This window comes from Oncorhynchus keta, chromosome 26 (genome assembly GCF_023373465.1).
Source record: "Oncorhynchus keta strain PuntledgeMale-10-30-2019 chromosome 26, Oket_V2, whole genome shotgun sequence".
Taxonomy (NCBI): Eukaryota; Metazoa; Chordata; class Actinopteri; order Salmoniformes; family Salmonidae; genus Oncorhynchus; species Oncorhynchus keta.
Genome location: NC_068446.1, coordinates 6,162,414 through 6,179,913, shown reverse-complemented (window position 1 = coordinate 6,179,913; position 17,500 = coordinate 6,162,414). Strand labels below are relative to the sequence as shown.

General features: G+C 46.6%; 1 protein-coding gene across 1 annotated transcript in view; it reads right to left on the bottom strand.

Moving 5' to 3' along the window:
• The window catches only part of LOC118358866 (KN motif and ankyrin repeat domain-containing protein 4-like), a 102,649-nt gene that overhangs the window by 32,317 nt on the left and 52,832 nt on the right, over positions 1–17,500 (bottom strand). Inside the window, exons 2-3 of the mRNA XM_052481154.1 lie at positions 11,650–11,718; positions 902–3,961 (exon numbers count right to left, since the gene is read on the bottom strand). Coding sequence (XP_052337114.1) covers positions 902–3,961; positions 11,650–11,665 — 3,076 coding nt within the window. The 5' untranslated portion in view covers positions 11,666–11,718. The remainder of the gene's footprint in view (positions 1–901; positions 3,962–11,649; positions 11,719–17,500) is intronic.

The window sequence follows — 17,500 nt, the reverse complement described above, 5'->3', positions numbered from 1 at the left end:
ATATTGCACTTTCACTTTAAACGTGCACTTCGAATGAATTCTATCGTGTCTTTTCTGTGTTTTCATGTTTTATGTACCGTCTTTTTAAGCACACGACCAAATTCATTTCCCCCTGGTGGGATAATGAAGTTGATCTGGGTCTGAATCTGTTTGGTAGTCTAAGCCCAGTGTACATGTCTTTGACTGACAATTTAAGCCCGACCTTTTCTCAAATGTCAATGACGCTCTCCAGAACAATCAATAGCTGAACGTACAGCGCAGAGGGGGGGGTCACAATCAAAGGTCACGCTGTTGTGTATGCTCTCCCCACAGAAATTCACATGAGCTACAGTGTGTGTGCTCTAGCTTCTGGGCCAAAACACAACAAGGAGAAGAAGAGAGGTGAGAGGGGGAAGAAGGAGGCAACGGGGGGGGGAGAAGAAACTGCATATTTGATCTGTCCTTGGAGGTCATCCAACGACGTCATTTAGCTCCGTTACATGTGTTCCACCACTAGTCCTCACATTCAGTAGCCACATCACAAACACATGGAGGCCCCTGGCCCGTCAGGGTCAATGGAGGATTCCTCTGACCTGACCCACTGTAGACAGAGACAGGAGACAGCTCAGTATCGTGGAGATGAAGCTATCGAAGAGGCGTGACCTCATGGTACACAACGCCTGAGCATGTTGGAGAAGAGGGTTTGAAAGTGTATCCACATGTGACTGGGGAACGTTAGAATGTCATCAAATCAAATTTCATTTGTCTTCGTAAACAACCGGCGTAGACTAACAGGGAAATGCTTACTTAGGCCCCGTCTGAGATGAAAGTGGGACATAGATGTACAGCGGATTTGATTCCAGGACCACATATGTACTTACTATGTTAACTACATTGATACTGTACAAAAACATTGACCTACCTTGTTGTTTGTTGGCAGCATCCTTCTGTCCAGGGGAGTAGAAGGCAGACAGGGCACTGAGGGAGCTGACCAGCTGGCTCTGGATGGAGCTCATCTTAGACAGACCTGACTTCCCCGTTGCCTTCCCCGCTAAAGGCTTCCCTGCAGCGGGCGCACCCTGCCCTTCTGCAGGCTTCTGGGCACTCGGGCTGGTGGTCTCCTGCTTGTCTGGCTTGTCCTGGCTGCTACCTAGTTGGGCCCACTGCTCATTGATCAGCCCTGTGAGGCGCGTCACCACCTGGCCCAGGGCTGGGTTAGACCCCTGGCGAGGGGCCTGGGCCAACGCTGAGTTGGACCCCCGACGAGAGTCCTGTGACTGGGGCTGGGCCTGCTCCGACTCCTTCTGACCAATCTGGGTCTGGCTGGAAGAGGGAGTGGGTGCTACTTCTGGGCTCTCTGGGGCTGGAGATTCTATGACCGCACTTCCTGTGACCGTACTCTCTGTAACTGTGGTCTTTACAACCTCACTCTCAGTTGCCAAGTTCTCTGTGGCTGCACTCTCTACGACTGTACTCTCTGTGGTCATACTCTGTGTAACAACACTTTCAGTCAATGTAATTTGTTCAACGACAGTCTCCTCTACTACCACTACTTGTCTCTTCACCATACTTCCCGTTAACACATTCTCTGTGACCACATTCTCTGGGACCACATTCTCTGGGACCACATTCTCTGGGACCACATTCTCTGGGACCACATTCTCTGGGACCACATTCTCTGTGACCACATTCTCTGGGACCACATTCTCTGGGACCACATTCTCTGGGACCACATTCTCTGGGACCACATTCTCTGGGACCACATTCTCTGGGACCACATTCTCTGGGACCACATTCTCTTTGCCCACACTTTCTATAACCACAAAACGTACTGCACTCTCAGCGATCTCACCCTCTTTAACCAAACTGCGTGAGACTACACGTTCTGCTTCCACAATTTCTGTGACCGCACTTTCTATGGCCGCACTTACTATGGCCGCACTCTCAATCTCTATTTCTCTATGGTGGTTATTGGTCGTCTCAACTCTGTCTCCCTCTGTCTCTGTCTGCTGATATGTACTCTGTGCTACCACTGTCTCTGTCACCTGGTCAACTGTACCCACTCTTTCTGTCTCTGTCCCCCTGTCCACACTGTTAGCCCTATGTCTCACTGGACGTACAGGTGCTGTCTGTGTTTGTGTCTCTGTCACCTGGTCTACACGGACTCCTGTCTGTGTCTCTGTCACTGTCACCTGGTTCACAGTATCCACTGTCTGTGCCTCTGTTTCCCGGTCCACACTGTTAGCCCTATGTCTCGCTGGTCTCACTGGACGTACAGGTGCTGTCTCTGTTGACTGATCTACACTGACGACTGTCTGCGTCTCTGTCACCTGGTCTAAGCTGTCTCCAGGCAGTGTCTCTGTCACCTGGTCCACTGTGTCCACTCTCTCTGTCTCTGTTCCCCGATCCACACTATTAGCCCGCGGTCTGACTGGACATACAATGACCATCTCTGTCTCTGTCACCTGGTCTTGAGTGTCAAACCGCTCCGTCTCCGTCCCCTGTTCCACACCACCAGCCCCCTCTCCGGTTAAACAGATAACTATCCTTTCTGTATCCGTGCCCTGCTCCACCATATCCGCCCTCTCTGTCTCTGTCTCCTGACTTGCACTTCCCACTCTCTCCGTCTCGGTCTGCTGGTCCACACTGGTCCTCCTACTTGTCTGTCTCTGCCTGAACACCTCCTCCGCGCCTCCTGTCCCTCCCACGCTCAGCTGCAGTATCCTCTCCTCCTTCATCATGTTCTCCTCTACCTGTTGTTTCAGGAGACTGTTCGTTCTCTCCAGGTCTTCGCTAGCCTGACTTAGCTTAGCCTCTAGCGCTACTAGCTTAGCCTGGAGCTGTTCGACACTGAGATGGTGCTCCTCACCACTGACACTGACTCCCTCTGTGACTTGCACAAACACTCTGCTGTCTAAAGGTTCTGGTTCTTTCGGTGTTGCAACGTTCTCTGGTTGCTCTGTTGGCCTTTCCTCTTCGTGCACTAATGGATTCAGAAATGCTGTTTGTCTATCTGGTCCCTCTGCTGTCTGTATTTGTCTCTCTGGTTCCTGTGCTGCTAAAAGCCTATCGGGTTCTTCTTCTTGCGCGGTACTCTTTAAGGATTCCTGTTGCGTTTCTGCCTCTGACACGGTGCTCTCTGCTCTCCCGGGATCCACTGCTGCTTCAGCCCCCGGCGGCTGAGAGGCTGGCCCGGGATCAGTGCTTGGGGCTGGGGAGGGCGAGGCACTTTGTGGGTGGGCTGGAGGCTGTAACTTGGTTTGGACCTGCAGCCTAAGGATTAGCTGCTCTCTCTCCACCCTCAGTGAGCAGATCTGGGACTTGAGCTCTGGGATGGTCCTCACCATGTCCTCCAGCTCTCTGACCCTCTTCAGGGCTGCGGTGATCTGCTGGTGCAGCCCCGACCGGTCCTGGGGAACAGCGCGGACCACGTTCTCAGATGAGACGTTCTCCGTTCTTTCGTCCCCGGACTCAGAGGCCTTCCTGTGCGGGATGGTGACTGGCATGCTGGACGTCCGAAGGAGGTTGGGCCTCCCCAGGGGCTGTTCGCCTAACACCCAAGGCCCAGCACCTGCCTCCTCCCTGGGCCTGGCAGAGGCAAAGCTCCCTTGCACCCTGCTGTTCTGGCTATGAATACCCGATGTGCCACCGTCACTGGGTCTAAAATCCAAGATCTGCTGGACATCAGTAATTCTGCCCCGGGGCTTGGGCCCTAGGGTAGAGGACCAGTTGTCCTTAGGGGCCGGCCTGGCTCCATGCCCTAGCAGGCTGAAGTTCCTGGGCAGGGTGCTGAACTTAGGAGGGCCTCTGGCCTTGCGCTGGATGTGCACCCTCTTGATGGTGTTGCCTTTCTCGATATCGTCCACATACTTGAGGAAATCAAGGTCCAGGTGGAAGCCGTATGGGGTCTCTACGGAGTAGGGCAGCTGCTTCCTCTGACCCCCACCTCCACTCTCTCCTCCGGATCTAGGGTAGCCATTTTCTGCAACATGAAGACAGAGTTTTTAGTATTCACAGTCATCCCCATGCATTCAGGAACATGCTGTACAGTACTGTACAGTACACAAAGCTCATCAGCGATGATGTTTTGGGGGGATGCAGATTTTTTAGTGGGGCTTTCGCTGAAGACATCTATTTATGGTCTACTGATACAGTACTAGTGAAAGCCCAGTGAACTACTTTTGTGAAAGAATGCAAACTAAAAGGTTTTGTGTGTTTACCAGCATTTGTAACTGATAATTATCCGTACAAAACAGTTAATCTGATAATACTTGTGGAATATAAAAACACTTGCTTGATATGTTTTCCAGTTTGTTGAAATGAAAGTGAAAAGGTCCATTCATTCATTTTCAGTAGACTCTCTTATGGAGAGTGACTTACAGTAAGTAGTGAGGGCACACATTTTCTCACTTGTCCCCCTTGGGAATCAAACCCACAACCCTGCCGTTGTAAGCACCATGCTCTACCAACTGAGCTTACATGGGACCTTGGTACAAACCCAGACGAGCAGCCTACAATATAGTAAGGTAAATGTACATGAAGCGGTTTGTAAGGATGCTAAATTAATACTGCACATCAAGTGGTTGTTTTCCATGTGATTTGATGTGAATGTTTGAGGACAGGGTTTTGTTCTTTCTGGATTCCATTAGAATGTCAATCACAGAGAAAGGGGCAGGGCAACATCTCTTACAATTCCAACTCCTGAATCCTGTAAACTACTGTTCTTAACGATACAACTCACTGAAAGAAAAGCTGAGAAAAAAAGAGTCTATATCGGTCTGCTAATACTAGTAAATGCCCAGTGCACTACTTTTCAAGGGATGCTGCAGCACCCTCAGCACCCCTACTTCCCCCACTATGGGTGAAATACAGTGAGCTCAGAAAGTACTGGGACAGTGGCACAGATTGGTTGTTTTGGCTCTGTACTCCAGCACGTTGGGGTTAAAGTGTAGACTGTCAGCTTTCATTTGAGGGTTATTTTCACCCATATTGCGTGAACCTTTTAGTATTTACAGTACTTTTTGTACATAGTCCCCCCCCCCATTTTAGGGGACCAAAAGGATTGGGACAAATTCACTTATATGTGAATAGCAAAAGTAGCAAAAGCTAATTATTTGTTCCCATATTCCTAGCACGCAATGACTACATTAAACGTTTGACTCTACAAACTAGTTGGATGCATTTGCTGTCTGTTTCGGTTGTGTTTCAGAGTATCTTGTGCCCAATAGAAATGAATGGTAAATAATGTTTTGTCTCATTTTGGAGTAACTTTTATTGCAAAAAGGAATAGAATATGTTTCGAAATACTTCTACATGAATGTGGATGCTACCATGATTATGGATAATTCTGAATGAATCCTGAGTAATGATACGTGGGAAAGTAACAGACGCATACCACCACACGGAAAGATGAGATTCTCATGAACACAATGGTGACTTGTCTGAAGGTAACATGTTACCAGAAAACAAAAGATGATAGTAACCTAGGCAGCCGATACAGTCGCGTTACCCGTGGACCAACTCTTACATAAAGCATCCTCCATTCAGGCTCATCAATTTCCTCCTTAACTAGCTTTAATTGCAGGAGGAAAATATTCGTACATTCTTTATTATTAAACACCATTTTCCACTCTCCTTCTTGTATTTTTTGGCAAACATCCTAAGTTGTCCTTAAGGAGTAACGGTAGGCTCCTTAAGAGTACATCTCGGGCTAGTCAAAGAGGATTGTTTCATGTACCTAGCATTTTTGTGATTGTCAGAGTAGAGCAAGCCACTATCTGGGTATGTGTATTTGATGGTCTAATGATCGCTGATGATTTATTTATACTGGTAAAACCAAAAGGAACTGGCAGTTATTTTTTTTAAGTATTTGTTCAGGATTCCCTGCTCGGGGACGTGGATGTGGGGAAGGGTATTCGTGACAGGTGTGCCTTCTACCCATCTCTATGGTACGGACAGGGTCGAGGGTGTCTCCTTTCAATCTGGTTCCTTCACCAAGACAGAGCTGAGTAGTTGAGCAGGGCAAACAACTCTCACAAACCATAACATTGAAATGTAAAAATACAAACGTTTTATCTCACAGCAGAGGATAAGAAGAGGACTCCCTTCGTCATTGATTGTTTTGTACAGGTGATTTTGTTCACTAGTGGCTGTGAAATGCTAACGGCTCAGTCAAACAGACATTTTGAGTCCCTTGATCTGTTCTCTTGGTACTTGTAGTGTTAATAGTCACGGTAATAAACGTTAGGCTTTTTTGTGCATTGCCTTTGTTATGCTAACTGCAGTAGGTGCTTTATTGCTACGCTCCCTACTTCTGTTAGTTGTTTTGTTTGCTTGCCATGCTATGTAGACATTGATAAATTAGCCTGCTATATCTTCATCTTACCTTGCTGCATGCTATTGCACCCGCCTTTCTGGCTAACTGCTGCTATAGTTCTGCATAACGCATTTTTATGCTTAATTCATTTGCATATTGCCATTGATTAACAGACAGTCAAATGATGTATATTCATTGCTGTTATTGCCCATTATTATTCGCACCATGGTTCTCCTTTCAGATAAACCTTATTCCATACAATGCCTACCAAGTCTCAATCCAATACAAGTCCCATGTCAGCGACTGTAAATCATTCCCTGCCATGTATCATCTTCATTACCTGAATCTATAAAGACTCGGAACTACATCTCTGCCTCCGTCAGCTATTTAACTGTAGTCCCACAGTAGGTCGACATCACCACAACCCTCACCTAACCTCAACCAGTCACAATCTTGTAACTGAAGAATATTGTGAAAGTTTTATTCGGGGAGGACATGCAGGAAATGTATTAAAGCACCGTGTGTGTGTATGTGTGTGTGTGTGTGTGTGTGTGTGTGTGTGTGTGTGTGTGTGTGTGTGTGTGTGTGTGTGTGTGTGTGTGTGTGTGTGTGTGTGTGTGTGTGTGTGTGTGTGTGTGTGTGTGTGTGTGTGTGTGTGTGTGTGTGTGTGTGTGTGTGTGTGTTGAGTCTGACCAGGGCACTTATTTACATGGCAATATTCAATATGTTCATTGTGTAAAGCCATTGCAATGTACTTTTGTTTTCAATTGGTTTGTTTGGAGAGGCTTTGCTGGTTTGAGGTCCAGACAGTTATTGGCAGCACCCTCCAAAAAGGGGACTGTCTTTAAGTAAAGTCCATTTGTATTTCTAAAATCTATTGTTCGTGTAAATGCAGTGTAGCTGTTATTTGTTTTCTACCATCGGAAGTACAGTATTGCTTGTCACTTTTTGGTAATCTCACGAAGTTGGTTCGCTGAATCTCTGTGAAAGCACCATTTCAGAAGGCTAGTGGAAGTAGCATCCAAGTCATTTTGGTGTACTCTTGTTAATGTGTTACTCATGTGTCATTAAACATTAACTGGGGTATGTTATACTAGTTATGTCCATGAAAACACTAGTGTTGTCACACCCTGGCCTTAGTTATCTTTGTTTTCTTTATTATTTTGGTTAGGCCAGGGTGTGACATGGGTGATTTATGTGTTTTGTCTTGTCTAGGGGTTTTTGTAGATTAATGGGGTTGTGTTCAGTTAGGTGTCTAGGTAAGTCTATGGTTGCCTGGATTGGTTCTCAATCAGAGGCAGGTGTTTATTGTTGTCTCTGTCCAGAGCCCAGTACTCCCTGTTCCTCCTCCCGCACTCGCCCTGAGGTGCGTGTCCTCGGCCCAGTACCACCAGCGCCGGCACCACGCACCAGGCCTACAGTCTCCCGTCTGTCCAGAGCTGCTAGAGTCTCCCGTCTGTCCAGAGCTGCTAGAGTCTCCCGTCTGTCCAGAGCTGCTAGAGTCTCCCGTCTGTCCAGAGCCACTAGAGTCTCCCATCTGTCCAGAGCCGCTAGAGTCTCCCATCTGTCCAGAGCTGCTAGAGTCTCCCGTCTGTCCAGAGCTGCTAGAGTCTCCCATCTGTCCAGAGCCGCTAGAGTCTCCCATCTGTCCAGAACCGCCAGACAGCATGGAGCCGCCAGAGCCGCCAGTCAGCCAGGATCCTCCAGAGCCGCCAGTCAACCAGGATCTTCCAGAGCCGCCAGCCAGCCAGGATCCGCCAGAGCCGCCAGTCAGCCAGGATCTTCCAGAGCCGCCAGTCAGCCAGGATCCGCCAGAGCCGCCAGTCAGCCAGGATCCGCCAGAGCCGCCAGTCAGCCAGGATCTGCCAGAGCCGTCAACCTGCCTGAGCTACCCCTCAGTCCTGAGCTTCCTCAGTAATGAGGCACCCCTCAGTCCTGAGCTACCCCTCGGTCCTGAGCTACCCCTCAGTCCTGAGCTACCCCTCGGTCCTGAGCTACCCCTCAGTCCTGAGCTACCCCTCAGTCCTGAGCTACAACTCAGTCCTGAGCTACCCCTCGGTCCTGAGCTACCCCTCAGTCCTGAGCTACCCCTCGGTCCTGAGCTACCCCTCGGTCCTGAGCTACCCCTCGGTCCTGAGCTACCCCTCAGTCCTGAGCTACCCCTCAGTCCAGGTGGGCCCTTTGTTAGGGTTACTAGGCCAAGGTCAGCGGCGAGGGTCGCCACTCAAAGGACGCTAAAAAAGCGGACTAAGACTATGGTGGAGTGGGGTCCATGTTCCTCGCCAGAGCCGCCACCGTGGACAGAAGCCCACCCAAACCCTCCCCTATGGGTTTAGGTGTGCGGCTGTGAGTCCGCACCTTTGGGGGAGAGGGGGGGTACTGTCACACCCTGGCCTTAGTTATCTTTGTTTTCTTTATTATTTTGGTTAGACCAGGGTGTGACATGGGTGATTTATGTGTTTGTCTTGTCTAGGGGTTTATGTAGATTTATGGGGTTGTGTTCAGTTTAGTTGTCTAGGTAAGTCTATGGTTGCCTAGATTGGTTCTCAATCAGAGGCAGGTGTTTATTGTTGTCTCTGATTGGGAACCATATTTAGGCAGCCATATTCTTTGGGTATTTTGTGGGTGATTGTTTCCTGTCTTTGTGTTTACTGCACCAGATAGGGCTGTTTCGGTTTTCACGTTTCTTGTTTTGTAGTTGTGTTCATGTTAAGTGTCTCTTATTAAAGAACCATGAACTATAACCACGCTGCGTTTTGGTCTGCCTCTCCTTCCCAGGAAGAAAGCCGTGACAAGTGTATAGTACAGTAAATATGCACAAAAAACGATACTCATATACTGACACGATACTCATATACTGAAACGATACTCATATACTGAAACGATACTCATATACTTACACGATACTCATATACTGACACGATACTCATATACTGAAACGATACTCATATACTGACACGATACTCATATACTGACACGATACTCATATACTGAAACGATACTCATAATACTGAAACGATACTCATATACTGACACGATACTCATATACTGACACGATACTCATATACTGAAACGATACTCATATACTGACACGATACTCATATACTGACACGATACTCATATACTGAAACGATACTCATATACTGACACGATACTCATATACTGACACGATACTCATATACTGACACGATACTCATATACTGAAACGATACTCATATACTGACACGGTACTCATATACTGACACGATACTCATATACTGAAACGATACTCATATACTGAAACGATACTCATATACTGACACGATACTCATATACTGACACGATACTCATATACTGACACGATACTCATATACTGACACGATACTCATATACTGAAACGATACTCATAATACTGAAACGATACTCATATACTGACACGATACTCATATACTGACACGATACTCATATACTGAAACGATACTCATATACTGAAACGATACTCATATACTGAAACGATACTCATATACTGAAACGATACTCATATACTGACACGATACTCATATACTGACACGATACTCATATACTGACACGATACTCATATACTGAAACGATACTCATATACTGAAACGATACTCATATACTGAAACGATACTCATATACTGACACGATACTCATATACTGACACGATACTCATATACTGACACGATACTCATATACTGAAACGATACTCATATACTGAAACGATACTCATATACAGAAACAATACTCATATACTGAAACGATACTCATATACTGACACGATACTCATATACTGAAACGATACTCATATACTGAAACGATACTCATATACTGAAACGATACTCATATACTGACACGATACTCATATAATGAAAAGATACCATGGGAAAAAATAAACAAAAAATGTATTAGCTAAAGTCACAGAATAACCACTGGGCTTAATATTTTTTTTTAACATTGAACAATGTTAACTGGTAGAACAAATACAACGTATTCTATTCTATAATCAATTTCTTGCAACAAAAAATGAACACCATACTAAATCAGAATACCTCCAATTTTCCATATGTAAAACCATAGTGGACGTATGTACAAATAATTGTACAAATACATTTAAACTGTTTCAAAAATGTAATTTGATACATATCAGGGTTCATTTGCTAATCTATGGCCATAATATTGGGTCAAATGACATTAGACCTCTAATTCATGACAGCTAACTCATTTAATGTATTAAATTAATATACTTTACATACTTTGAAGCTCATTTCTGAAACTGCTATATTGCAGTCTATCATAAAAATACAATAGAATTTACACAGCATTCAATGATTCCAAGAGTGCATTCACTTCCCAGGATGCCCAGGGCTGCTGGCTGGTGCTCGTGGCTACTGCTAGCAAGCCCAGACAAATGCGAAGTATTGCTGTCAAGTTAAGTGCATTTCACATGACTTTTGGTTTGTGTAATCATATACCGAAAAGAAGTGTAATCTATGGATTTCACATGAATGTCAGGGGTGTAGCCATGGGTGGGCCTTGGAGGGCCTAGGCCAACCCACTGGGGAGCCAGGACCTGGCCATCAGAATTATCCCCCCACAAAAGGGCTTTAATACAGACAGAAATACTCCTCAGCAAACTCTTGCTTCGTTTTTTTGGTAGGCTAGCCCTCGTCTGATCTGTAATCAAAGTTTTCCCATAGTTCACTTCTGGAGCCAGTTTTGTCAAGCTGCGGGCGTGGAGGTATGTTTTCGTTAGAAGCCATGCTGCCGGCATTTTCTATCTTTCTCTCTTGCTTGCGTCTCAAACGTGTCCTGCGCTGTGTCCCTCGAGCGTGTAGTACGCACTACACGATCGAGGGATACTACAGTTCACTACAGTAGCATACCACGCTGCATCCCACTGCTGGCTTGCCACTGAAGCTAAGCAGGGTTGGTTCTAGTTGGTCCCTGGAGGGGAGACCAGATGCTGCTGGAAGTGGTGTTGGAGGGCCAGTAGGAGCACTTTTTCCTCTGGTCCCCCCCAAAATATCTTAATGCCCCGGGGTGGTGATTGGGGACATTGCCCTTTGTAAGGCGCTGTCTTTTGGATATTAAACAGGTGACTCTCTGTGGTCACTGAAGAGCCCATGGCACTTATCGTAGAGAAGTGGGGTTAACCCCGGTGTCCTGGCTAAATTCCCAAGCTGGCCTTCATACCATCACGGTCACCCAATCATCCCCAGTTTACAATTGGCTCATTCATCCTCTCCCCTGTAACTCTTCTCCAGGTTGAGAATGTGTTCTCAGTCAACTTACCTTGATGAATAAAAACTACAGAATTCTATAGTAATCTGGTATTTTTATGTGGGTTTACTTACCACTTTTCTTGTCCATCGCTGTAGTAGTTCAGGGTCATGGATTACTTCTCTCTAGTCAGAGTTGACAACCTGGAAACGAGAATAGAAGTCTGTGAGCCACTGAAATAGCACTGAATATCAACACTGGCCAACTGGTTTTAATACAACCTCTGTATTGTCTTAAACATATTTGTGTTGGAAAGAGATAAGAACGTAGCGCAGCCTGTGAAACAACTGTTTCTCATTGTGTTCTACCAGTGACCCGTGATAACTATTTGTTGGTAATGACAACCTCTCCCCTGTGTTATTGTCTAACGGAGAGGGAGAGATCCTCGGTGGCCATATAAAACCACCACAACACTCACAAGGGGCTACAGTTTCATCCAGCTAAGTAGGAAAATGTTCCATCTGGGTGCCATTTTGTGCTGTTTGTTCCAGTTGGAGCTGCCAAGAAACCAGAGCCCCTGTTTTTTTTTTACGAGGGCTTTGGGTGAGGCAACAGGGATGGGAAAACAACTGAGATTTCAAAATTTTTAGAGGCTTATGCAAAGATTTTAAATGTAATATCCAATCATATGAATAACACACAGCCCAGGCTAGAACGTTCCCACAGCTTTAAGTGGGCTTTCCATATTGAACCCATCCATATTGAACCCATCCATGTTGAACCCATTTTAAATAGCTACGTTAACTCAACAGCAAAACATAAATGCCAAAGCAATTTAGCAAATAAGCACACATTCACACAATTGCCATGCTAATTTGTTCCGGTTACAAAATATCTGCTCCTTAGGAGGATACAGTTACTAGCCGGGAGCATTGATTTAATGAGAGTTTGAGTGTGGTCTTGAACCTCGGCAGGCGGGAATCAATTTCAGTGCAATATAAACTATGGTTAGATAAAGACAAACATGGACGCTACCTGTATCAATCCTTGTGACTTTGCTTTGTCATTTTCAATGTGTTATCATGGAAAACTGTAGGTTCCAAAGCACTTTCATTGTCATCTCTTAGTCCCTTTCCTACCGTCACCAATCTAAGTCTATGAACAAATGGCAAGAGGCAATCTTCCCTTTGCACATTCTGCTTTGATGACTGTGGAGAGAACAGAGGAAGCATCTTTTTGCCCGGCAACCAATGTCCTGTATCTGTAAGAAGTACACACTGGGACAATGGTGCTGGGCAAAGACTGTGTGCTTAGATTAGAGGTAGGCTGTTTTGCCATCAGAGTGTATCACAGGAATAAGACTACAGCACACAGGCACCGCGCTGGATGGCAAGGCCATCAATTAAAATGACAGCCAATCCACACAGGAACCTGATCATGTATCCATAACACTCCATAAATAATCCCCAAAAACACTGACAATAAAGCAATGTGTGATCGAGAGCAGATGTGTTTCTATCCACTGGTGTCTCTATCTTGTACAGTCATGGTTTTATCCACAGCCATTTATCCACATCGACTTTCCTCCAGTGCAGCTGTGAGACAGAGACTTGAGTGAGTTGTGACACATTGTACGACTGTGCTCTGAAACACGGGATCCGACTGACAGTGTACTCCCCTACCACACACACAGCTACTGTAGTTAGTCCCCGGGATGTTGCCATGGGAGCAGGGGCATCCCTGTCCCTGACACTCCAAATCCTTAATGTGACGGCGGGGCAATCCGCATTCTGCTCGCTGACCTTGAGGCCGAAACGGCTCATTTGCGAGCGGAAGAAGGCCGTTGATAATCACTGAGTAAAGTGTGAGGCTACGGACCCTACAGGCAATTACACACAGATCCTTACTAAAAACACAGGGATGGAAATTAAATAGAGAGAGGGGAGGGGGAGGGGCGCAAAGAGAAACCGAGGGAAGATGAGAAACAGAGGCTGGCCAGACCCGGACGAAGATACTTAAGTGAGTCTCTCTCCAGCTGAACTTCCACCAACCTCCTTTTGAGGAATCTAAGAGCCTTTAATGGCGACAGTAACGTCACTTTAAAGGTGCCCCTCTCTGACGAGGTTCCTTTGAGCTAAGTGAGAGCAGCTCACCGTGACGTGATGTTCAGAGGCGTGACGCAAATGCGCATCACTGCTGGGTGACCACGTAGAACATCACTTCGATGTGCACATAGGCAGGCAAACTGGGCCAGAGTGGGGGACCCAACACCTCACAACAGTAAATAAGACTAACAACGAGTACCGGACAGGTTGAGGTCTGTTTCCGTGGGTCCAAAGTCAAGACCGCACACGTGAGCCTCTTCACAACAATGACAAGAAAACACACCCCATTTCCACTGACGCTCAACGAGATGAGTGATCTACAATCTACAAAACACCATGTTTTAAAAACCAGCGAGGCATGACTGGGGCTGATGATATGAAGACTGACATGCGCTATAGTAACGCCTGGTCCGGGAAACGATGGATGTTACATCACCATAGCGGTTACGGTAAATAACCTCCCACTGACAGCCTTTTAATAAATGCCAGCTGATCCCGCAAACCACAGGGGGGGGGGGGGCGAAGCCTTAATTGAACGTCATGGGTCGTTGTGAGTCCCTTTGCTACCCTGCAGATTGAATTACATTAATACAATAACACACGCCAGAGAGGAAGAGAAGAGACGGGGAAATTAGATGGGAGAGACGAGTCGACGAGGTGGGTGAGAGAGAAAGAGGGAGAGGACAGCTGCGCCGTCATATCACTAAACAAACCCACTGAGCGGCAAGAAATTGCAAACGGCAGCCGAACGAATGGCTGAGCGAGACAACAACACAACATCTGGGAGTTTCTCATCAGTTGGTACCAGGTGCACAGCTCTCGGACGTCTTTGAACAACTCCCTCACATGTCCACTATCTGTGTTTACCTCGACTTAACCCTGAGAAAGTGGACATAGCTGGTCACCCCTAAAAACACACACACACACACACGCATGTACACACACACACACACATCCAGGAGTCAGGGGGTCTTTACTCAACATTTCTCATTGGAACGTTCTCGTTGCTTGTTGTTAAGAATCGTCTGCAACTTAAGCAGGAAATAGAGGGTTGGGCATGTGCCCAATTAGTTTCTTCTAATAAGCTGCCAGAGTTGGAGTTCTCCCTCCAGATGACACAACACAGAACACATCGACTCCACAGAGAGACCAGACAAAATCTCCATCTCTCTGTCTGGAATGGAGTAATACATTATACTGTGTGTGTGTTGTGCGAGACCAGCCGCCCACTTTCATTAGAGATAAAGAACGACATAAACATCAATTATTTATTCACCCAGCCCCATGGCTACGCTATCCCAGCCTAGCAGACTTAGCATAATGGCTAACCCCATCAGAGGGAAATGGGGGTTTCTGTGGGAAAAGCTACCTCTAATTAGCGCGCCACGGGGCGAGCCCTACAGTATATGTTGAAATCGTCGGCATGTTAGAGCTGGCTTCCTAGGCAAAGAGATGAGGGGGAAGGGATGGAGGGAACGGGGGAGGAAGAGAGAGAAGGAACGAGGGGGAAGGAACTGCTGTCAGGAGAGATGACAAAGTTGGGTTGTGTGTGGAGAAAAGGGACAGAATCTAATTGTATTTGGCACATGCTTCGTAGGCAACAGGTATAGACTAACAGTGACTTACTTACAGGTCCTTTTACAATAAGGCGGAGAGAAAGATACAGGAGGGAGAGAGGGATGGCGAGGGATGGAGGGAGAGGAGGATGTCACATTAGACTGGATCAATTACAGCATTATATCAGATCCCCTGCACTCCCTTCTGCACATAAAAAAACAACACACATGAATGCACGCATCACATTTACAAACAGAAGCAAACACAAGCATTCACATATGCACAAACACATTTTCAAGCACACAGACGTGCACACACGCAGATTACATGCCACACACACACGCGCACACACACACACACACACACACACACACACACACACACACACACACACACACACACACACACACACACACACACACACACACACACACACACACACACACACACACACACACACACACACACACACACACACACACACACACACAAAAGCCAGCAGACCCCAGGTAGTGAAAGTCTGCATGGTAACAGTCAGCAGCACTGATGTAGTGTGGAGCAGAGCAGGCACCTCCATTTGAATAAGGAGGGAGTCAACACTCTCTAAATTCACACACTATTGATTGTATTACTGTGACAGCTACAGAGCCATGTTTCCGCACACACACTCACACACCTACATGCACATCTACACACAAACATAGGGGCACACTCTCATACGCACACACAAATGCAGGCAAATTAGTTGGCTGGTTACCAGTAAGGGTAAACCGACTGCATGTTAATTTCTCTCCATTTGTGTATTAGCGTATGTGAGCTCAGCCCAGAAACATGAGCTCAGAGGCTGCCTGTTCCTCCTGCAATGCAGCAGCAGCAACGGCGAACAGGAACAGCAGAAACACACTAAAGCGAGCCACCCCTCTCTGCTACCATAGCAGCCTGACTTGACACAGGGCAAACCGGAAACACACACGCAGACGATCCCTCGCGCACACAGGCATGTGGAAGAGTCACACACTCCACAGCCTGACACACACACCTCTCACCTGCGCTGCTCCGAGCATCAGGTCCCCGCGTACCCCGCAGAGGGAGAGGAGCAGGGGGTGGAGAAGGAAGGGTACAGAGAAAAAAGGAAGGAAAGAGGGGGACTGAGAGCGTACATAGAGTGGAGATGAGAGAGAGAGACATCGACAGGACTGTCAAAGGGAAAAGAGGGAGAAAATAGACTGAAACAGAGATAAAAGGAGGTGAGTCACAGGGAATAACGGAGAACGAGGGGACCCCTCTCACCTGCTATGCAGCCAGCTCCTCTGTTCCTCTCTTCCTCAACTCCTTTCCTCTCTGCCGTGTCTGTACACACTACCGCTGCCTTCCCTCCCTCACAACTTCAACCCAACACCCACCCGAAAAAAAAAGAAGAAGTGAGGAAAAGAAAGGTGTTGGTTGGGGTCAGAGAGGAAAGGAGAGAGAGGCGATAGTCAGGCAGCAGCTCTGTGTCGGATTGATCACCCTCTGCCTGCCTACAGCGACGAGCCCAGAAAAATAAGACCAGGAAAGAAAAATACCCAGGAACACACAAGCCAAACAACACCGCTACAGTGCGTGTGTTTGTGAGCTGTTCTGCTGTAAAGGAGTGTACTAACCCCCCCCCCCCCCTCCCCTGGAAAGAGAATTGGCCCACACACTCTCTTACCGTCTCCCCATCTTCTCACTGTCTGGTCTTGAGAAGTATGGCCGCCCCACCACTCACCGGTCTAATCATTACTGTAGGGCCAGGAGTCAATGTTTAAGCGCTATCTGTTAAGCACAGCCCTATCACTCACACGCTCACACACACAGACACACTAGGGTTGGGCGATACTTGGGGATACCTCTTCTACGATATGCTACAGCAATTATGTGATATCCTATATAATCGTTTTGTGCCGTTAATGACTAAATCATACCAGACCGCCATTTTTTTTGTTGCTTATTTAAAATATTATAGTCACATTCTCAGTGAATCATTTTTGTGTGGTGACAAGATAATGCTTAGTTAATTCATTTAGACTTAACTTTAGTTCATTCATTTAGACTAATAAAACTGGAGAGTTTTGATTTGTAAAGTTTTAAGAAATGATTGTCTTTTACTTCAAGATATATTGTCTATGTCAAATATCACAATATTACATTTAATCATATCGGCCCAACCCTAACACACACACACACACGCATACACGCACACACACGCATACACACACACACACAAATACACACACACACACACACAAATACACACACACACACAGAAATACATACACACGCATACACATACACACACACG